This window comes from Xyrauchen texanus, chromosome 10 (assembly GCF_025860055.1).
Source record: "Xyrauchen texanus isolate HMW12.3.18 chromosome 10, RBS_HiC_50CHRs, whole genome shotgun sequence".
In the NCBI taxonomy this organism is placed as follows: Eukaryota; Metazoa; Chordata; class Actinopteri; order Cypriniformes; family Catostomidae; genus Xyrauchen; species Xyrauchen texanus.
In genome coordinates this window covers 41,450,638-41,473,282 of record NC_068285.1, presented here as the reverse complement: position 1 = coordinate 41,473,282, position 22,645 = coordinate 41,450,638, and the positions used below count along the sequence as shown (strand labels likewise).

At 36.7% G+C, this 22,645-nt stretch overlaps 2 protein-coding genes across 3 annotated transcripts in view; both read right to left on the bottom strand.

Annotated features, from left to right (window-relative positions):
* LOC127650737 (uncharacterized) overlaps nucleotides 1–3,171 on the bottom strand; it is a 6,143-nt gene extending 2,972 nt beyond the window's left edge. Inside the window, exons 1-2 of one of the 2 annotated variants that reach the window (XM_052136347.1) lie at nucleotides 2,867–3,171; nucleotides 59–165 (exon numbers count right to left, since the gene is read on the bottom strand). The gene's annotated coding sequence lies outside the window, so the exon portion shown is untranslated. The remainder of the gene's footprint in view (nucleotides 1–58; nucleotides 166–2,866) is intronic. The other variant, XM_052136346.1, reaches the window with a different exon arrangement.
* Nucleotides 3,172–6,368: 3,197 nt separating this feature from the next.
* On the bottom strand, nucleotides 6,369–20,518 carry LOC127650740 (serine/arginine-rich splicing factor 4-like). Its single transcript, XM_052136349.1, has 6 exons — nucleotides 20,376–20,518; nucleotides 19,422–19,564; nucleotides 14,599–14,708; nucleotides 14,266–14,474; nucleotides 13,972–14,037; nucleotides 6,369–7,828 (listed from the first exon to the last, which is right to left on the bottom strand). Exons 1-6 carry the CDS (start codon nucleotides 20,480–20,482, stop codon nucleotides 7,387–7,389), a joined length of 1,077 nt encoding a protein of 358 aa, XP_051992309.1. The 5' UTR covers nucleotides 20,483–20,518; the 3' UTR covers nucleotides 6,369–7,386.
* Nucleotides 20,519–22,645: the final 2,127 nt, after the last annotated feature.

Below are 22,645 nucleotides of genomic sequence, written 5' to 3'. Positions count from 1 at the left end.
ACATTATTTGGACACTTTAGCCACACTTAAAAATGTATGAATATGTATAGCGACTTACATTGCATTAAAGGTTTACATTCTTGTCAGATCAGTATATGATATCCCTGGGAATCAAACCCACTGGTATTACTAGTGTCCTGCTCTGCCAGCTGAGTAACAGGAACCCTTGCTTTTCAAGCAAAACATTTCACATAAAAAATTGGTTAGGTTTTAAATGCTAAAATAATAAATATATTGTTCAAAGTAAAGACAAAAAATTATTTGGATGCTTTCTGTTTGTCAGACATTAGTGGAGCGTGTCCACAGTTAATATGATGAACTACACCTGTGGTTATTCTGCTGGGACACCTGTATAAACTGACTTCACTCTAGGCGCCACTCTATGTTCCACCGCCACTATAAAGCTTTGCTTTTGGGAGATTGTTTGATTTAAGCATTCATGCTAATGTTCCCCGGGGCTTTTGATTTCTTTCAAACCCAATCAGACTGTATATAATGGTTTCAATTAATATTTCATCCACAGGGACATGTCTTCTTTTAAATAATTTAAGAAAACAGGCACAGTGATTTCTGTTTGCCAAGTCATACATTGGCTTTAACATCTGAGGGAATATAACAATACTGTTAAAAAAAAATGTGTGATGGCTCTCTCCAAGCACAGGCAGATGTGTCAACAACTTGTACATAGAAAAGTGCTTCAAACACTTCTTACTGAAATTAAGGATGGAAGAAAACAGTACTTGTATTAACTTGAATATAACAAAGTGTCCAAATACTTTTTTATTGCCACTTTAAATTCCACTCTAAATATAACCATTCTAAAAGTTAAGTGGCTGATGCTGTATTTACAGCAAAGAGTGTATTCCCAACTCCCTGAACAATTTATAAATTGATGTATTAGTTTTGAGGCATGACATTTTCTTAATATGCTGACAGATAAAATACCCAGCTGGACTGACTGACAAGCCAAAGTGAGCTCCACATTGAAACAACACATGGAAAGTAGATTTTAGGTAATCTAAGATCGTATGTCTGTACATTGTTGATTTTAACTTGAAGAAACAGGTGTTCAGGGAACGTTGATCACTTTTGCAGATTGTAGACATTGTAGGCAAGGGCAAAAATAACTGAACCACATGAAGTCCATCCCATTTGAGGAGACATGCAAAGGAAAAACTAACAACAGTTCTTAAAGAGAAGTTACTATATGCGGCCAATTCACTCTGGAATAACAAACGCTTCATTGGCATGGGTTTCTCAACAACTCTGAAAATGTCATTTAAAATCCGGCCGACTTGCTCAGTTTGTTTAAACTCATGGGAAATGCTTTGGATGTTCTGCTAGAGTACTTGGTATCTGATAGAACTTGTAAGGGACAAGTCATAATTAAACATACAAAGTAATGTGGTCAAATGTAAACACTGACACTGTGGCCAGATTTATGTATAATAATAATACTGAATGCATTTTTGGCACTAACTGCCTGTTGAAACTAACCCTGCATCATAAATGAATTAATTTCTGCCTTTACAGCTATGGTAAACGTCAACTTCTTACCTCCTTAAATAAATGAGATCCACATATAGAAAAACTACGTATGGCACCATGCATCTTGGAGCATATGTTTGGACTGATTCATCAAAAGCCTGGACTGATGAAATCCAGACCATTTTCTTTCCATTACCAGATTTAACTTTAATGGCTGTTCGCTCTGGTTTCCAAAAGGGTGAAATTAATTATATAAATCAGGGCGTAAAGTGTAAATAGCAGATGTAGATCAATTGTTCAATCTGAATTGTGTTTGATTATTAGTATGCAACATTATTTAAACAGCAACTTTCTGGTGGAGTTGAACTCGCCTTTATAATCTTAGTATCAGAACACTCAAATATTATTGATATGACTTTGCATATGTTCATCTTTTGACCAAATGTACCTCTTAATTCGGGTGTTGTTTAGCGACAAACTGAATATTCTTTGCAGAACTCACAGTCACGTGAACAGACTTCAAAAACTGAAAATATTCCTCCATTTCATTGTATGACTGGTCATGTTATCATCACTGTTTGCAGTGTGCTGATGCATACACAGTCTAACCTGATTGATTCTGACAAGCCTGGCGCATTTACATCATACAAAACGTAAAAAGCACAAAAATGTCACAATATTTAGTTCATTTCAGGCTGGCATTGTAGGGAGATCATAAAAAAAAATCTGTCCTGTCTGTGACAACAGTAAGAAAAACAACTACATTTATTATTATTATTTCAAATTAATTTAAATATTTACCACATTTTGATCAAAATAACATGCAACAATATAATTAATTATCATTTCAAGCTGGCATTGCAGGGAGATTCATAAAAAATTTTAAATAAACAAAATATGTCCAGTCTGTGATAATCTTACGAAAAATAACTAAACTTATTTTATTATTATTATTTTTTAAATCTCAAATTAATTTACGCATTCGCTACATTTTGTTCAAAATAACATGAAACAATATAATTCATTTTCATTTCAGGCTGGCATTGCAGGGAGATTCGTTAGAATTCGGCTCAGCCTGCGCAAATATGACCAAAAACATCAAAACTTATTTTTCTTAAGGGACTCGATCTCAAATTCATTCATATTGATAAATATATTCGCCAAATAGAATTAAACGGCCCTACATGTTGTAAATGTGCGCAATTTGCCGATTTGGCGTCCAAACTTGACATTAGACTTCATCAATGTGAGCAAACATCTATCGACCTCTAATAATGTCTATACTGATAAAAGCAGCATTGAATTGGTTGCTTTGGCGTTACTGGTTAAATTGTATCAAAAGCGCCTCAGAAGACAATGATATTTTGGAATGTGTTACTTGCCTTTGTTACAATGTATCCCGTCTGCGTCCGCTCTATCGCGTCACGCGCGTGTTCTATCTCCACTGCGAAGTTTCGCGGTTCTCCATCAATCCAGACGCGTGAGAAGTGCCGCGCGCGTCCCATGACAGCTCTTCCTCTCCAGAAGAAGACACTGAAGGGTTAAAAGAATTGACTCTCTGAAGACAGAAGAGAAGAATTTCGCTCCATCATCAATAGTAACCGTCTGCTCGTTCACTACTGTCCACATTTCGTCTTCTCCCTTCAGTAAAAGTGTGGAGGAGAGCGCCTCCTTCGACGTCTCTCTTTCTCAGGGTAAATGGAGTGAGCAGACTTCAGTATACACAGGGTAAATTCAGCACAGTACATTCAACAGGCAATGGGGCTCCATATGACAGGGATTTTCACATTTCTTGACCGTCAATTATGATAACCCTCTTGTGAAGGCAGGGGGATTTACCCCCAATATTTATAACGTGATCAATGGAAACATATGATTCACGCTGCAACCCCGACCCGGTATAGGCTATATTGAAGGTTTATTGTATATGTATATTGCAGTGGCGTGCTGTGCATTTACAATCTAGGCCTCAGTGTGATTCATGCCATTAAGAAAACACAGTTTCACAATTAATAAGACAACGTATGCCTTTGGGCATCATACATTATGTTGCAGCTAAATAATACTAATTGACGTTTTAAAAACACATCCACGCACGAAAGCCAGAACTTGAAACGACACAAGCAACCCTAATTTTAACTGCAGCATGACTGTTTTTGTGAAATAAACGTCAAAAATCAACCAACGAGGTCTATTATACCTGGAAAAATCGATCTAATAATATATGCGATTTAAATATTGCAATAAATTTTGTTTCATCAGGGTACACGGTTATGCTGTGTTCCACTCAAGTTGGATGTGGGATATTCCTACTTGATATCTCCAACCATAAATGCTTTCAAATTAGGCCTACATCACTTAAAGCGTGATTCTGTCACTCAAGGCCAGCTGGAAGGCCTCGACTGGGACATATCCTAAAGATCACACCCACCAAGAACAAATAAATCAATCTGATTGGCTGATGAATCTGACAATCTGACTTTAGTTGCTCATTCAGTTGCACTGTTGAGGGATTCTGTGGAAATTCTGAAGGTCTGACGGGGGTGGAGCTCAGACTCAAATGCTTCTTCGGTCATGTGATTTGTGAAACAATTGTCACACTTTGCTTGTAAGCATCAAGGAATACATTCTGACTGGACAAACTTTTTGTTTTTCTCTATTTGTTTGTAGATTAATTAAGAGTGGAAAGCGATTAAAAATACACAGGCAAAACATATTTATTTATTTGGAATGTTAGGCCAGTACAGAAGGCTTTGCTGGCCATGAGAATTCGCAACTGGTATATAGGCGATAGGATTTATACTGTGTGAGACAAATAGCATGCATGACATTATAAAGACAGGTTTTTCGCACAATTAAATAATTGGCTTTTATATTGTCGTTGTACTAAAGCTAAAAGATTACATCAATAATTGTATATTTTATACATTATATATTATACAATACCCATAACCCCTTAAATTATAGAATTGTGTTTCCTTAGTCAAAGGGAACTTATGGGGGCATTTAAATAGTAGTTATTAAGAATTCATAGAGGTTTACGTTCTTTCTGTTGTTGCAAATATACTGTATTCGTGTGACGTCATCATTAGGATGATCAGTGTCTCCTTTGCTCAAATTGGACCCTGTAAACTTAATTTCAGTTCTCTTTGTGCATGTGCAACTGAAGTTCAAATGCAACTCCATTTCAGTGGAGAATTAAGTTAATGACTGACCTAGAATCGGTAGCAATCTTCATTATTTAAAACAGTTTTATTACCTAAATTTGTGCCAATTGAACTAAATGTATTAAGAAGAAACAACATCTAGTTACCGTAAATGTGCACTCAGCAATGTTTTCCTCATTAAAAGTTTAACTCCTAAATACATTAATTGTCATTTTGCAATATATGTAGTAAATCATGAGCAGTCACACAATAATTGCTATTTTATTGTATATGGGTCTACACATGGAGGCTGTCATATTAGAATCACATAATCAGTCGAATACTACTCAATCTCAGTAACCGTCCTGTTATTTCACACTTGCTCTCTTTGATTGAAGTAATCATGGCTGACTGTGTATACTAAATTTCTACAATGGCATCTGAAACTGAAAATTAATGATTTTAAATGATGCTGCATCCAAGCCACTAGGTGTCAGTGTAAGTCCAGAATACAAAAGGCAAATGTTACTGAGTGAACCTTTAAATTAAATAGTTCATTCTATCAGTTTTCCCGAGCAAACACTGGGCGTGATTCTAATTGCCTGTTATCTGTTTCTGGTCTCGAGACACAATTAGGTTAAAACAACCTAAATAAGTGATCCAGAGAACAACAACCATTTAAGTGTTATTTGGAGTAAAAATTTATTTCCGGCTCAACTTGTGCAGTTGTCGGCTGTCATATATATCTCATAGTTAATGATATCAACGTAACTAATCTCGGACCATCACTTCATGACATCTACATATTTAGATGAGGCACTGTCAAATTTTTATTTTTTTTATCTCAACTCTAAGAATCGGCACTATACAGCCACATGTTTTTTTGACAATTTTAAGACTCTAAACATCACATTATCCACTAAGAATAAATGCGAAGCAAGAGAAAACACTGTAGACTGGAAATGTAAAAATGGCTTGTAGAAAGTAGAATGTAAAATCTACTGTGTTCAGGAAAAAGGTGGATATAACACCAAGTAAACAAACATGTTTTGGAGACATCACTACAAAATTCAAATAAGGCAACGAGTTCATACAATCAGTTAGATGTCTGTCTGTCAACCTGTCGTATTTCTTCTCCATTCGAGAAAATAGTTCCAAAAAAAGCCAGAACATCAAGCGCAACTCCTCTCTACACTGCACCCATACTCTGCTTTTGTGGCGTTTCATTTGTAAACAAATAGTTTGTGAATGAATAATTCTCGTTTACTACCATTGTTTCAGTGGTGAATGACCGAATCTACTGAATCAGTTGAGTCTATGATTGAATGACTCACATACAACATGCTCATTCATTACCACCTACTGGTGTAAATATGCAATTTTCTGAAATGGTCATTGAACAAATCAGGGAAAGAAAAACAATTAATTAAAATCCCCACAGACATGAAGCAGAATGATACAATCGTACAATCAGTGCAAGTTATGTTAGACTGTATCAGCACTCTTGGAATAGATTCAAGGACTGAAAGAACGGTTGCATAAAGTACCATACAACCAGAAAAGTTGTCAATACAGCTTGTGTATCTCATTCCATCTGATTTATGTGATGAATGGACTGAAATGGAATAAATTAAGTAAACCTTTTTAAAATTGACCATATAACACTACGAATTACTGGACCACAAAAACATCTTTTCAAATTAACTAAATAGACAACACATTCAGAGGCAGTCGTTTTTTATTCTTGTACATTGAGAAATTCATAGTAAAAAGATCTAATGGAATAGCATACAGTCTGCCCATCATTACAAATGTGGTACACTTCTAAGGTATTCAATGCAGAGATTAAGACATCTATTCTGGGATCCCTTTTAGGTTGTCTTAATTTATGAATAAAATATACATGTAAGCCATATTCAAAAAAAAAGAAAATAAAAAATACTAAAAATGATGCATAAGATTAAAGGAATATTCCGGGTTCAATACAAGTTAAGCTCAATCAACAGCATTTGTGGCATAATGTTGATTACCACAAAAATGTATTTTGACTCATCCCTCCTTTTCTTTTTTTTTTTAAAAAAGCTCAAATTTAAGTTCCAGTGAGGCACTTACAATGGAAGTGAATGGGGACAATTTTTGGAGGGTTTAAAAAGGCAGAAATGTGAATCTTATAATTTTATAAAAGCACTTGCATGAATTCTTCTGTTAAAACTCATGTTTTTGAACTGTAAATTTGTTTAAATGGTCATTTTAGAGTTTGTTGAAATTACATAATCATGGCAACGAAGTTGTAAAATTGGCTATAACTTTATACAAACAAGTTTTGCAAGTGATTTTATCACACTAAAATCATGTTTACAGACATAGTGTTTATGTCTTGTTTCTATACTTTTGAAAAAGGGAGTATTTTAACATAAAAAATTGGCCCCATTCACTTCCATAATAAGTGCCTCATTGTGACCTCGATTTTTTTCTTTTTTTTTTTTAAAGGAGGGACAAGTCAAAATAATGTTTTTGGTAATCAATATTATGCCACATATTCTGTCAATTGAGCTTAACTTGTATGGAACCCAGAACGTTCCTTTAATGACACAAAATACTGACAGAGTAAGAAACAAGTAAATACTAAGATTAAGGAAGCAATTTCCCAAAAACCCTATGATCTACTTGGAAAACACAAAGGATGAAAAAAAAAAAAAAAAAATTAATATGCTTTGTAAAAGAGAAATGTATGCCAACATTAAATTTTGATTCATGACCGAGACCGTGAGCGAGATCGGGAATAAGACTGTGAGTGTGAACGGGAGCGAGATTTGGATCTGGATCTAGATTTCCTGCGCAGCTCAGCATCTGGTGGCGTTTGTGACCGGGATCGAGAATGAGCACTAGAACGGTGTGCCCTTTCTGCCCCTCTGCCTTCACCATCGCTCTGGGTTGCCTCCCGAGTCTTGGATCCGGACTCAGTGAAGACATCCCTACTGTTCCCCGATTTGGATCGAGATCTGGATCGAGAATAGGAGCGGTCCCTCTTGCTCTCCCGTTTGCTCTTTCTGTTCTGGGGGCTACAGCTCTTGCTGTTATCTCTGCCACTTTCATCTCCTCTGCTCTTGTGAGCTCTATTACTGTGCTCCTCTGCCTGACTGCTTCTGCCCTTCCGGCTGATTGACCTGCTGCGTGATCTTGAGCCTGAGGGTCTGAAAAGGAGAACGGACAATTTAGGAAAAATAAACAGCACATCAAAAGCAAGACTGAAGTCAGATGATCTCAGGAATCATAGTGCAAGAGGTTTCTGCTGCTTGAATTTGAGCAATGACTGCCCTCTAATGGACTGAAAATCATCAAAACAGTCCTCATTCTAAATCAAGCATAATCAAGACAATGTAAGAGTAAAGACAGAGCAGAATGAAATAGTAGAGAAATTAATGTGAATGTGGTATATCGGGTTTACCAATTAATTGGTGCCGATTGTTGCTTTTTGGAACTATCAGTTATCAGGAAAAATCTATGCCGATATATTTATTTTATTACTAGTATTACTCTGTGGCCAGCGCTGAAGAATTCTAGCATAAATGTGGCTTCTAGAAGTGAAATAATAAACACTGACTGGCAATATTCAATCATAATTTAATCCTCATTCAATGCATAGTTTGTTATTTTAAATAAATAATCAAAAGTTCTAAATTGAAGTGAGATCATACAAAGAAAAATGCAACTTCATGGAAATGTTGGAATTATGGAAAAAGCACTGCTCCACAAAATCAGTTTCTGTGCTAGGATGTCAAGTCAAGTATGCACCTCCTAAAAAATTTATATGAGACAATTTTAGCAACAAAAAGTGGGGAAAAATATTATTAAAGCATCACCAATTGTAGAAAAATGCCTGGGTTTGTTCGTTCCTGGCAGGCAACAGATACCCTAACTCGCCCCCACCCTAACCACATATCGTCACCTTGCTAAAATAATGTCTTAAGTAATTTTTTCAGGTTTTTCAGAAAACACAAACTGAACCAGATATTATGAGGAGATGATTTAGGCAAAAAAAATATTTTTGTCAAAAAATGATTTAGAACATTATTTTAGGAAGGTGACGATATGACTGAGTAGCCTGCCAGGAACAACATGAGACCCCTTTCTCCCATCACGTGGTTTATAAAAAAAAGAAGAAAAAAAACAACGCTAATTTGTCTACGTGTTAAAATATTTAAAATCACAGAAATTCAAGTGTTACATTTCCCAGACCTAAAATACACTTATACACACACACTAGGGCTTGGCAATTAGACGATGTATTCAGATATCGACGATACCAATCCCAACAACCCAGATAATAAACAGACGTTAATCGACAATGTCAGAAAATAGCAAAACCATTGATCCGGGAAGTTGGCAAATATATAAAACAGTGGCCAGGGTGTGCCATCTACATTGTGATTGGTCAAGCAGTTCGCTCACAATTCACATTTGGAAGAGGAAGGGTCCGTGAAATAGTGCCAATGTGGGATCATGGCTGAACGACAGCCACCACACCTGTTCTGCCCTGAGGCAAACTCTAACTAATGATGAGAACAGCACTGCAGTTCACGCCTGACTGAGGAGAGGAAGAATTATACAGCTCACAGTAAAGATGCACTCTAAACTCTCACAGATTCAGGTGATGTAGATCACAAAGTATGAGGGAATTATAATTCAAAAATACAAAGTAAAAACAGAGAAAGAAGCAGGAGCAGTCTAACACTGTATTTGATAAATACAGTATTATAGGGTTAAAGGAAAGGGACGAGCCGAAATTATTTTTGAAGTAAATGGTCTGCACTTATAAGTAATCAATATTATGCTACAAATGCTGTCAATTGAGCTTAAGTTGTATTGAACCAAGAACGTTCTTTTAAGAAAACTGTTTATACCAAGGTTTTAGCAGAAAGTGGCATTCTGAAATGCCATGTAAACAAGAATGCTGATTTTCTTACACCGTTTAAGGGATTTAGAGAAAGCAGTTTAACACCTAGGTTCCTCTTGGAGAACGCGGCTTAATGTGGCCATGTAAATAAGCACAAGTGTCATTCTGAAGGGTGTTTGAAGAGTGTGCGTGCATGAAACAGACTGGGATAACAAACATCATGGGATGGAGCCCAACAACAAGTCAAAACAACAGAAGGAATTCCGCATTTCTGGCAGTACAGTGGTAAAATTAAACTATAAACTGTTCTCATTTATACACGCAATTTAAAATATCGACTGTCCCTCACATTCGCGTACATGCACTGGGGGAATCCCAGAGTTTTATGTAAGAGGGAAATTCCACTATAGCGTCGCAATTCCACTGTAGGTCGCGATTGAAAGTTTAGGAAAAAACACAGCAGCAACTCTGGAATATCTGGAAATGAAGCGAAGCAAAGCAACAGAGAATAAATTAGCAAAGTCTTCCTTGGATCCCATGTGGGAAAATGATGTTGCTGTGGAGAAAGCCACTTACAACCGATTCACATGTATGCAGGATTAAAGAGTACACCGTTAATTTATTGCATACAAACCAGAACGCTGTTTTCTCACAAAAATATGCTTTCTTGCAGTAAATTGCTTTCTGGTGTCCATGTAAACGTAGTCAGTGTTCAGACTATTTGAAGTGGGGTTCAGACAGACTTTTGAACAGAAGCCCAGTGCTTTAAACACTGCACCACACAATTGTGAACATTGGCAAAGACACAATCCAAGTTGAGAGTACATAACGTTTGCGGAGAAAATGGTTTCAGCTAAGTAGTTTTGAATTGAAGCAGGAATTATGCAGTGATGTATGGCCTTCCATGTAATAAGTACAATAACAAGACTCAATGGTCAATAGAAGTACAATTTTTAAATCTGTTCTTTGCTGGACTCGAACTCACAACATTTTGAGCCACAGTGCAATGCTTTAAACCACTGGGCCACACAGTTCACACATCTCAACCATGCCAACGAGACATTCCAAGCTGAGGGTACCAAACAACTGGACAAACGGTTCAAAAAGAAAAGGGAATTTGACACGGTGGTGCCACTACTTTATCCTAGAAAACCACAATTTTGTCTGAAGGCTATTCATGCATGCCACATTTCAGCATTTTCCTATGAATGGTTCATAGGGCTGCCATTTCCCATAGCAGAGAAAGAATAATAATAAGAAAACGTATTTGCCCCTAATAATGCAAGCTGCTTTTAACTAAAAACAATGAGCATGTCTGATTATGCTTAATTGCAAGCCTTCCTGCATGTGCAATTAGACCTCTGCAAATGATCCACAATGTAGCAGCACGTCTGGTCTATAATGAACCAAAGAGAGCACGTTACAACACTCTTTGTCTCTCTCCACTGGCTGCCGGTTGATGCACGTATTAAATTCAAGGCTCTGATGCTGGCATACAAAACGGTCACTGGGTCTGCTCCAGCATACCTAAAATAATTGATGCAGACCTACACTCCCGCCAGAAGCCTGCGGTCGGCTAAGGAACGTTGCCTTGTTGTACCAACACAAAGAGGCACCAAAACACTTTCCCGGACTCTCAGTTTCATCATCAGTTTCGTTGGTGGAATGACCTTCCCAACTCTGACTCACTCTCCATCTTCACAAAATGGCACATCTTTTCCAAGAGCACTTCACCAGTCACTTAAAAAAAAAAAATTCTTGTTGCACTTAAATCTGTTTTGAATACTATTCTGATGCTAGTGAAACTTTGTAGTATGGCACTTTTCGTAAAAATGTCTCCTTAAGATGACAAAAGCTTTGGATAAAAGCGTCTGCCAAATGAATAAATGTAAATGTAATAAGCCACCAGTGTGAAAGGTCATGTAAATGCATTAAACAGTTTTCCTTTATTTGTTATAAATATTTAGCCAAAAATGGTACACAAATTTTTGCCTATTACCCCGATTTGCCGTGCATGTAGGGTTGGGAACAGAGAAACAAGGTTCCATTCTTTAAAATACTGGAATCGTACGATTGCCATGACTTTTGGTTCCGTTAACAGTTCTCCTGTGTGCAATTTTCCACTGTCCTGTAATTCTCTGACAGTGTTTCCAGTAGCACATTTCAGCAGCAGTGATGCCATTTACTGACAATTATTCCTGTCTGACTCTCGAGCCTGCCCTATTGAATCTAAAATGCAAAACATACAGCACTTCCATTTATAGTCCAGTATACAAGTAATCTTATGTTCAAGTTACGAATGTACAACCTGAAATTAAATAAGAACTGTTAGTTTCACAAGGCTGAAGTACAACATTAGGCTACAAAACACAGCCTAAACTGTCTCTGGAACTGATTATTTAATGATGACCTGTACCTCTGTTAAATCAAGCAGTGCAGTTACTGACTGGTTGTTCATATGACAATGTATAATTTAAGATACAAGTTTTGTTGTAATAAGTTGAATTTTATATAAAAAAATATGCCATCACATTTCTTGTTGGTTTAGATGTATTTATTAAGTAATTTATTAAATAGTTAGGATCTGTTATTTTATATTTATTATTATATTTTGTATCTATTATTAGATTCAATTCATATCTCCCAAGCCTGTCTGTCTACAAGAATTGTATTAAATGTATTTCTGATTTGTTATATCTGATCTGATCTCATTATTTGGTAACAGACAGCAGAGACTGGTAAATGCAATAAAGAATTGCATTTCTCATTTTCAAATAATTATATAAAAATAAAAGGTACTAAAATAATTAATGGAATTAAGGAACCGGAATTGTTAAGAGGAATCGGAATAGTTAAAAATCCTTACGATTCCCAGTCCTACATCCATGTTAACACCTTTACCAGCGTTCTCACCAGTTTCTTCAATGTCTGCAAGTGTTGTGCGCATTCCTGTTTACATTTTGTCAAAAGTAGATGATAATGAAATGATTTCAAATCTCATGCAAATGTGGATTTCTTACAGTACCTTCGTTTACATGGACACCCAAAAGCGGCATATTGCGAGAAAGCAGCGTTCCGGTTTACATGCACTGTATTCATGCGTCTCTATCAGTAAGCAGCTTTCTCCAGCACAACGTAATTTCCCTGCGATGCTTGTGTAAATAACAAACATGGCATTCGAGGAAGACTTCACTATTTTATTCACTGATGCCTTGCATTATTTCCACATATACCAGAGTCGTTGCTGTGTTTGTTTCCTTAACTTTCTATCGCGACCTGCAGTGGATTTGTGCTTAAATAGTTGGGTTTCCCTTTATGTAAAACTCTGGGATTCCATCAATGTATGAGTGCATACACATGAACGTGAGGGGCCATCGATATTTTACAGTGGTGTTTAGAAATAGGTATAGTTTATAGTGCTTTTCCCACTGTACTCCCAGAAATGTATTGATGCCTTGTTGTAGGGCTCCATCCTATAACATTTGTACTCCGGTCTGTTCCACACACATGCGCACTCTTCAAAAACCTGTTAGAATGCCGCGTATGTGTTTACATGGCCACATAAGCAGCTTTCTCCGAGAGAAACCTAAAGGCGTGTTAAACCCCTTTCTCTTAATCCCTTAAACGGCGCAATGAAATCGCCGTTCTCGATGACATGATGGTTCAGACCACCACTTTCTGCAAAAACCCAGGAATAAATCGCTTTAAGTGCATGTAACCGTGGTCAGTGTTGGTTTTTTGAACAAGCTGATTTTTGATCAGCATGCTCCTATGAATGTAAACATGCTCAATGTCTGAAGTAAAAGTAGGCCTATCATACATTTAAAGGATTTTGAGATTTTTTATTTGAACCATAATGTGAAATGAAATGTATCAAATATTAATAATAATTAAACCGTTTCAGCTTTGTTTTTATCTAAACATAAAATGAGGTTTCTGCCGGACCTGGATACTGTAGTTCAGCATGCAAAGACGTTGACTACCAGTTATTTTGCATCCAAGGTGTGTTGAGTGACTCCAGCCAAACTTCTTAAACAACTAATTGGCCCAGTTGCTAGGATGAGTTGTCACATGGGTTACCTTCCTTGTGGTTGCTTTATGGTGATTCTCACTCTTGGTGAGTCTTGTAGCGAGCTGCATGTTGATGCCACAGTGAGTAGAGGTAGCCTCCACAAACGCCTAGTATCCGAAGTAACGCGCTCAGCAAGCCACATGCTAAGGTGTGCGGGCTGACGGTCTCAGAAGCGGAGGCAACTGAGATCCATCCTCCACTACCCGGATTGAGGCTCAACAATATATTTATAACAACTAGCCTTGTTAGCCTATAAATTTGATGTTTCCTATAATGGACCATAATACAAAAAAAGTTTTCCACAAAGTTCCTATAATGGATAATTGAAGTCATCCACCACTCAATTTAGCATTCATGAGTTTGCCTACCGTGAGTGGCTGCTGGTTCGACTGTGGCTTCGGCTCTTGCGAGATCTCCTGCTCCTGGAGCGAGACCTAAAGGATATGTGCATGAAGCCAGATACTTTATACACATGCTCTCTAAGAAACTCTGAAGAAACAGTTACTATGAGGAAAGTTAATTTAGCAAACCATTAATCACAGACATATGACATAAAAAAAGGTGCCTCATCATGTATGTTACTTTATTAAATGACCAATTCAATTTATTTACATTTACCCTAAGAACCCTATATTCAAAATTTGTCATGCATTTGTTTGCACCTGGAAGCACTGCGGGAGTAGGATTGTCGGCGTCTGGCACCAGGCCGGTCCTCGATGAGCCGAATCTTCCTTCCATTGACCTCAGTGCCGTCGAGTTTGTCCAGGGCTCTTTTCATGTCCGAGTACTGCCTGAACTCTATCACACCCTCATTCTTGCGGCCATTATTAGTGTCTGCATATGTTACTTCACCAGCCTGACGCATGTAGTCCTGGTATGAAACAGTGACACATATCGGTCAAACCATGAATCCGAAGTTTGAGCAATAATAATAGTGAAGCTCACCTTAGAAAATAAAACTTTAAAACAAAATGCTGGTAGTAGTGTTTGCGTACCTTCAAGTCCTGCCAGCTGCAGCGACTAGAAAGATTTTCCACAATCAGTCTGTAATCTGTGCGTGTAGGTTGGCTATGCCTATCCCCTCCTCCACGCGTATACCGGCTACCTTCAGAGTGATGAGAATAAAACGTCAGCAAGTCAGCATGGCCAAGAGACAATACAGCCTCAACATTATCTTTAAGACAGAAATTTGCAATAAATTACACTTTTTTTTTTTTTTAAATACCCTTCAACTTAATCTATAGTATCATTTATAATGAACTGAAAATATTTCAAAAGACTTTAAATAACATACTTACGCTGTACTTTTTAATCTTGGTAATAAGAGAATAAATATATTTAAAAAGAAAAATCAAACAAAAACATTACAGGAACCTAAAAGAGCTTAACCCACATCTCCTAAACCCATTGGCATCCTCACCACCTGGCTTATTGGGAAAAGTGGTCCTCATTCACATTGGCTCGCTCTAATGGTCGGCCCAGTTTGGTCAAAGAGCCGCACACATGGGAAGGGGAGACACCATGGCCAGCAAAAGGGGCAGGCAGTCAGACACTTTTAATAAAACATTAAGGGTTAAATTTCTAGAAAGTTCAAATTGTACACAAATCACCAAATTATTTATGAAAAAGTGCAAAGCAGATTAAAAAAAAAAAAACTTTCTATACATCTATTATAAAAGTGGAAGAGTAATAAAGTCTGGGTGGGGGGACAAGCCCAGAATTTTACCTTTCAACAGTCATAAAATAAAACAAATTTTATTTCCTTAAAATAAAGCAATAAGGAAAAGAGGAAAGGGACACAAAAACTTTTAAAACTATGTTAATCCATCATTTAAAACCAGAATGTGTGCTTTAAAAATATGTAAAATTAGATTGATTTAGTGCTGTCGAAGTTAACATATTGGCGCAAAATTTGTTTAAAGCCACATTTTATTTTTTAAACGCCGTTAACACGTAATATGATCCTTTGAAGAAAGCATAGTTCATAAGTTGTGAGTCAATTCCCGCAAACGGTACTAATATCACATGCATTGCCATCGGGAAAACAGATGGTGGGAGACATTATGCGGATACCTGCGCCAAGCACTTTATCCATATAGCACAGCAGTAGAACATGTGCGCAAAGCACAGACAAAATGAATTAAGGTTACATTTATATAGCGCTTTTGATTTTGTTTTAACACTACAATCAAAACCACCACCAGTGTGCAACACCAGCTGTTGGTGGAGAGGAGAGAGTGGAGTGATCGAGCCAGTTAATGGATTGGGATTATTAGGAGGCCATGATGGATAAGGGCCAATGGGGGGAATTTGTCCAGGACCCTGGGGTTACACCTCTTTACGAGAAGTGCCCTGGAATTTGTGACCACTGAATGGCAGGACCTCAGCTTAACGTCTCATTCAAAAGACGGTCCATTTATACAGTATAGTGTCCCCGTCAATATACTTGGGTGTTAGGACCCATACAGACCAAAGGGTGAACACCCCCTGTTGGCCTCAATAACACCTCTTCCAGATAGAGCTCCTAACATTGTAACATCATTGCAATGGCAACACAGCTGCCATTTGTACACCAGCTTTGCACTCAGAGGCAAAAATGTGGTGTGAACATGAGGCAAAAGTTCCAAGGTGCGGTGTGAACGCAAAGCAAAAGTGAAGCAATTGTCTGTGTTCTTCTACTGCTACCGGGTCCTTGAATAACATGTAATGTGTGAGTAAGAGCAGCCGGTGGAATTTCTGGTGCCCCATGCAGACTGCGTAATATGCAAATAGGGATTGGCGGTACTGATTAGCAGCTAACGGAAACACAGCGTCTGATTGATAGTGCAGAAGTTGAAGACATTGCTGGAACCCTGCATGTAATCTACACTGTCATCAACCCATTTAATCCCACTGGTTACAATTGTGACTGGGGTATAGGAGTTGTCAATTGTAAATGACAGTGCAGACTTTTTTTGCATGTCTGGAGTGGTGGTGGTGTAGTGGGCTAAAGCACATATCTGCTAATCAGAAGGTCACTGGTTCGAGCCCCACGGCCACCACCACTGTTCTTGAGCAAGTCACTTAACTCCAGGTTGCTCCGGGGGGATTGTGCACTGTAATAAGTGCACTGTAAGTCGCTTTGGATAAAAGCGTCTGCCAAATGCATAAATGACTGTCAAAACTCCATATAAATAAGCAAATAAACCCAGTCATGATACACATACAACTACCACATTTTGTACATATTCTGAATTGAGTTGTGTTCATTTTCTTTTGTTCAATTCTGTTGGTAGGGTAGGTTTTGTGTGGATGACTAAAAAAAATGCCTCTGGATGAAGCATATTTTGTCCACTAATATTTTATATATGCAAGCATATTTTGTCCACTAATATTTTATATATGCAAGCATATTTTTAGAAATTGCGATTAATCACGGTTGACTAAAAAAAATGATGCGATTAAATATTTGAATCGTTTGACAGCCCTGGTTTCTTTAAAAACAGATAAGTTCCCTAAGAATCACCCAGTAACAATTTTAAAGATTATCATCCAAACAATTTTGCTCTTTCAGAAAGCTGAACAGCAACTGTTATTACACAGTATATTATAATAGACACATTTTAAGGCTTCTCAAACAGATTTTGGAGACATGTTGTTACATATTGTTTTTAGATTTAATTTAGACTAAACAGGATAACAACTATCCAGGACAACATATCAATGATGACATTAACACTAGGGAATGTGCAAGACTAGTCGACTAAACGGTTCTGATGCTGCTAGTCAACACTGGAATTACTATTCGGTTAATATTTTTCCCCATAAAACTGTTCAAGATTCTTACACGTTTACATTTGGCTTTATATTTTTTACAAAGGCTGTCATGTTAATGTTAAATTTTAAATATAATTAATAATACATTTATTAAAAAAAGATGATATCTGGAGCAGATGTACACAAAGTTTCATTCAAGTTCGCATGTGCTTCTTTACTCTCTCACTCGGGGTATTCTTGCAAGATGAGCAAAGTAGCGATGGAAATCACTTTGGTGGTGGTGGTGGGGCAAATGGATTTCCAAAACGTTGGCTTGAAAATCGCTATGGATGTTTTCACATTGGAGTCTTTTTTTTTTTTATCTGTGCATGCTTGCAAGTTATTATCCCGCCGTGTGAGCTTTTTGTGAGCAGGATAATCGAGTCAGGTGCTGTCTTTCACAAGACCATGTTGACATGTTAATCCCATCATAAATGAATGCTCAGAGTAAGTAGACTATTTGACTATTTTAGGCTAGGTAAGCCAATTTTTATCAAATAATTTTTACCCTGCTGCTCAAGAAGACTTTTTTTAATGATGTTCTGCCTGCTATCTTTTATTCTGTGTGCACATCATGTTTAGAACAATATAATAGGTTTATTGTACATTTCTCACAGGCCTATGTTTTTTATAACATCGAAACTGTTACTACGGTTAACATTCTTTACTGAACAGCTGTCACATTAGAAGCTAATGCATGTCGTGAAATATGCGCAACTTTTCAAAGCATTTTTTCCTCCGTCAATTTGGCTTACCTGTTCGTTATTTTCAACAATATCCTGACTGTATTAATACATTAAATTAATTTTACTTGGTGAATTCTGTTTAGACCAGTCTAGTATTGGTCCTGAACTATTCATTCAATTGTTTTCAATAAATGTATTTGTTAACGTTGATTCAGTGAATGTGTCATGTTCTATATTTAATGTAAAATGCTGCCGATAAATGTCCTTTTTCAGCAGAATTTTGTGTCGGATTTGGCTGTTGAAATGGATTAAGTATTTTAATTGTGTCCCATAAACAATGTTTTTTGACTGTTTTCTGAGGGTTTCTTTCTTTTTAGATTAGTCTGCTCCAAAATGTACGTTTAAACGTCAGAGAAATTAGTAATTCCGCACATCCCTTATTAACACGCCTGTAGATATATATACACGCCAGTGAATCTGTAATATGATTCACTGTTTTTAACTGTGTTGCACTCACTGAATTTATGGATGGAACTACACACGATGTTGAATCCAGAAAATTGAGTGATCTATAAATCAGACCTTGCCGGTGACACCGTCAGTAACATTTATCAGCAACTGTAGTTATTATTACTAAAATTAATCAATCAATCAATCAAATGTGATTGTTAAGTACCAAACTAGAGATCTACTGATACTGGTTTATTCTTACATTTTTGATAATGATAATTAGCCTAAATAATCATTGAACAACAATAAAAACAATATGCATCACGAATAATTGAATAATAAAAAATTACTGTCATCAAATTAAATACATTTAACCATTTATCAGTAGACCCAATATTAAGAAAGGGAGAACAAATTAAGTCAAAAACTGAATATTGCAACAAATATGGTCAAACCGATTATCTAGCAGAGAAGCCTGAAAAATTATGTTTTGGTACATTCCAACATCTACCAAAGGAGAAAAGGAGCTAGATCCCTAAAGGCTCGGTCACATTCATGCCTGGTGAAATTCCGCAAGCGAAATATTTGCCTCAATGGGAATTCCTCAATTAGGAATTTTGTCTGGTGGAGAAGAAATTCCCTTACGCCAATTTCGCATGGGGTTCGATTTTGTTGACCTTTGAGACACAAATTTTGCATCCAAGTCCAATAGCAAGTTGCTAGGTTTGGCAGTAACATCTGTGTGGTCCCTTCATACATAGCAAATGCAGGTTTCACACTAGCCTCTTCATCACATGAGAAACTTCACTGTGCAAGAGTGAACGTGACCAAGCCTTTAGAAACAGAAGCAGGGGACATCATGGAGATTAAATAAATTAATAGCTTACCTCTAGCGCCTCTATTGGCCCCATCACGACGCTGTCCAATGGTGTGCTCCACTACAACTCTCTTTCCACAAAGGTCTTTGCCGTTAAGATCATACACGGCATCATCTGCATCACGGGGGTCATCAAACTCTACAAAGCCATATCTAAAACAAATAAAAGATATAGGAATTGAAGGAAGAATTGTTTCAGGTGTAAACTTGGAGTAATGTTGGCACATTCTAATAAAGTACGTATTAATGGTTAAATATCGCATTTAAGGTGCCATTTAAATATAATTTTTACTTACAACAATATATTTATTATATAAAATAGCACTACTCATGAACCAAATGTATTTAACATACAAGAAAAATGACATCCATGTTATAAACGATACAGCAAAATAATAAAAAAAAAAATTATGCAGCATTTCTTGTCACTACAGAAATGAAAGCAAATCTGCGATATAAACCATGTTTTTCAGAAGGAAATAGAAATAATTAAGAAATCCATGTATAATTTTCGATTCAACCTTTATCTCGAATTACTTGAAAATGTTAAGTTAATAACAATGCGCGGGGGAAAAATTTTATTAGTTAGAAAAGTGTCAAATAAAATCGTTTTCGTGGTCCCAGCCTTTTATACCCCATTGCAGAAATAATACACTTAATATGAGCTAGATTTACATTTCACTGAATGGGACTCTTACAGGCTAAATAAAACACTGACTCCAGCAGGCCAGACGGCAAACAATGGCCTCATGCTGCTGGGCCAATTCATACAAGTTATTTACAATTATTGATTACAAACCGTTAACATTTGCAATTGTGTTTAAGCGTGATTAATCATTACGAAGGGTTTTATTTCATTTATAACGATAACTGATGTACGTCAGCAGAACCATCAGTTTGTCCTACTTGGCCTAGCTGTTTCGGGAGCACATTTAATTCGCTCAAATGATGAAAATAAGATTACCCATTTTTGAGGTCCACTTCCAGAATCTTCCCATAGCCTCTAAAGAACCTTTCCACGTCTTTCTCCCTGGCGCGATAGCTCAATTTTCCCACGTAAACTCGAGACATTTTCCCGGTGCAGCAGCAGTTCAGCGTGGAAAAACAGCAACAGCCTCACTGAGATTCATAATAAGAGTCTTGGGAGATTCATAATAAGAGTCTTGTGAGATTCATAAAAAGAGTCTAGTGAGATTCATAATAAGAGTCTAGTGATATTCATAATAATAGTCTACTGAGATTCATAATAAGAGTCTAGTGAGATTCATAATAAGAGTCTTGCGTGATTCATAATAAGAGTCTAGTGATATTCATAATAAGAGTCTAAGTGAGATTCATAATAAGAGTCTAGTGAGATTCATAATAAGAGTCTTGTGTGATTCATAAGAGTCTTAGGTGATTCATAATAAGAGTCTAGTGAGATTCATATTAAGAGCCTCAGGTGATTTATAATAAGAGTCTTGTGTGATTCATAATAAAGAGTCTTAGGTGATTTATAATAATAGTCTTGGGTGATTTATAATAAGAGTCTTGGGAGATTCATAATAAGAGTCTTGGGTGATTCATAATAAGAGTCTAGTGTGATTCATAATAAGAGTCTTGGGAGATTCATAATAAGAGTCTTGTGTGATTCATAATAAGAATCTTGTGTGATTCATAATAATAGTCTTGGGTGATTTATAATAAGAGTCTTGGGTGATTCATTATATGAGTCTTGTGTGATTCATAATAAGAGTCTTGGGAGATTCATAATAAGAGTCTTGTGTGATTCATAATAAGAGTCTTATGTGATTCATAATAAGAGTCTTAGGTGATTCATAATAAGAGTCTTAGGTGATTTATAATAAGATTCTTGGGAGATTCATAATAATAGTCTTGGGTGATTCATTATATGAGTCTTGTGTGATTCATAATAAGAGTCTTGGGAGATTCATAATAAGAGTCTTGTGTGATTCATAATAAGAGTCTTGTGTGATTCATAATAAGAGTCTTAGGTGATTTATAATAAGATTCTTGGGAGATTCATAATAATAGTCTTGGGTGATTTATAATAAGAGTCTTGGGTGATTCATAACAAGAGTCTAGTGAGATTCATAATAAGAGTCTTAGGTGATTCATAATAATAGTCTTGTGAGATTCATAATAAGAGTCTTGGGTGATTTATAATAAGAGTCTTGGGAGATTCATAATAAGAGTCTTGTGTGATTCATAATAAGAGTCTTAGGTGATTTATAATAAGATTCTTGGGAGATTCATAATAATAGTCTTGGGTGATTTATAATAAGAGTCTTGGGTGATTCATAATAAGAGTCTAGTGAGATTCATAATAAGAGTCTTAGGTGATTCTTAGGTAGACTTAGGAGTTTTTTTTATCGCGATAAATATTGACATTGTTTTATCGCCCAGCCCAATGTGTACAATATGTATTTAAAAAAAAAAAAAAACATCAGTTAAAATGAAATAACTGTGATGGCCATTTTGCTTTTTAAATGGTGTTCACTTAAAGGTGCAATATGTAAAATGTTTCATGTTATATTCGCCTTATTTTGCCAATGTGTGAATGGCTTGGAATGCAACATAAAAAACAAGCCCTTCCCGGACTTCCTAGGTTGACTATTAAAGCCTGTAGTCTGATCATGTGAAGAGAGCGGGTCGCTTTTGCCAGGAAAATCCAAAGGATGTGACATTTATGTGCGCTCCTGAGAGCCTTGCCTCAGATAGTAGTTTCTCTTCCGCTATTCAACAGCGACAACAAACGGCACAAGGTAACATTATCTTAGACATGGAATCCAGCAAACGTCCGGCTCCCAGCACAACACCGACTCCTACACAAACGTTGAGTAAGACAAAAAAACATTTGTCTACTGAATCCCGTCTGTTTAATTGGGAATGTGATCGAGATCATGGTCAAGTGAAAACTTGAGTGAACATCGGCAGGGCATTTGATTCCTGCAGGGAACTTGTTTGGTTTTGGGGATCAAAACCGACCCTGAATTGGCGTTCTTCTTATTGGACAGGCAAGCTTACATAACTGCAAAGAATGTGATCATAGTGTCATAAGGATTGATCTGTGTCATTTTAGCTAAACTACAATAACACATGAAATGAATGCTAGACAGTGTTCAAGATAATGCAAAAAGCTCCATTCATTAGTGTAACGTAACTTGGTTATACAGAAAATATATACATTAAATTATAATAATAAAATAGCGCATCGATATATCAAAATGACAG

Bases quoted from the DNA above. Each gene is read 5' to 3' on its own strand.
- LOC127650740 (XM_052136349.1), bottom strand. From the start codon at position 20,482: ATGTCTCGAGTTTACGTGGGAAAATTGAGCTATCGCGCCAGGGAGAAA. The intron at 19,565-20,375 runs GTAATCTTATTT...TATTTGTTTTAG, and splicing joins GAAGTGGACCTCAAAAATGG to ATATGGCTTTGTAGAGTTTG. The intron at 14,475-14,598 runs GTACGCAAACAC...GTTTCATACCAG, and splicing joins GCAGCTGGCAGGACTTGAAG to GACTACATGCGTCAGGCTGG.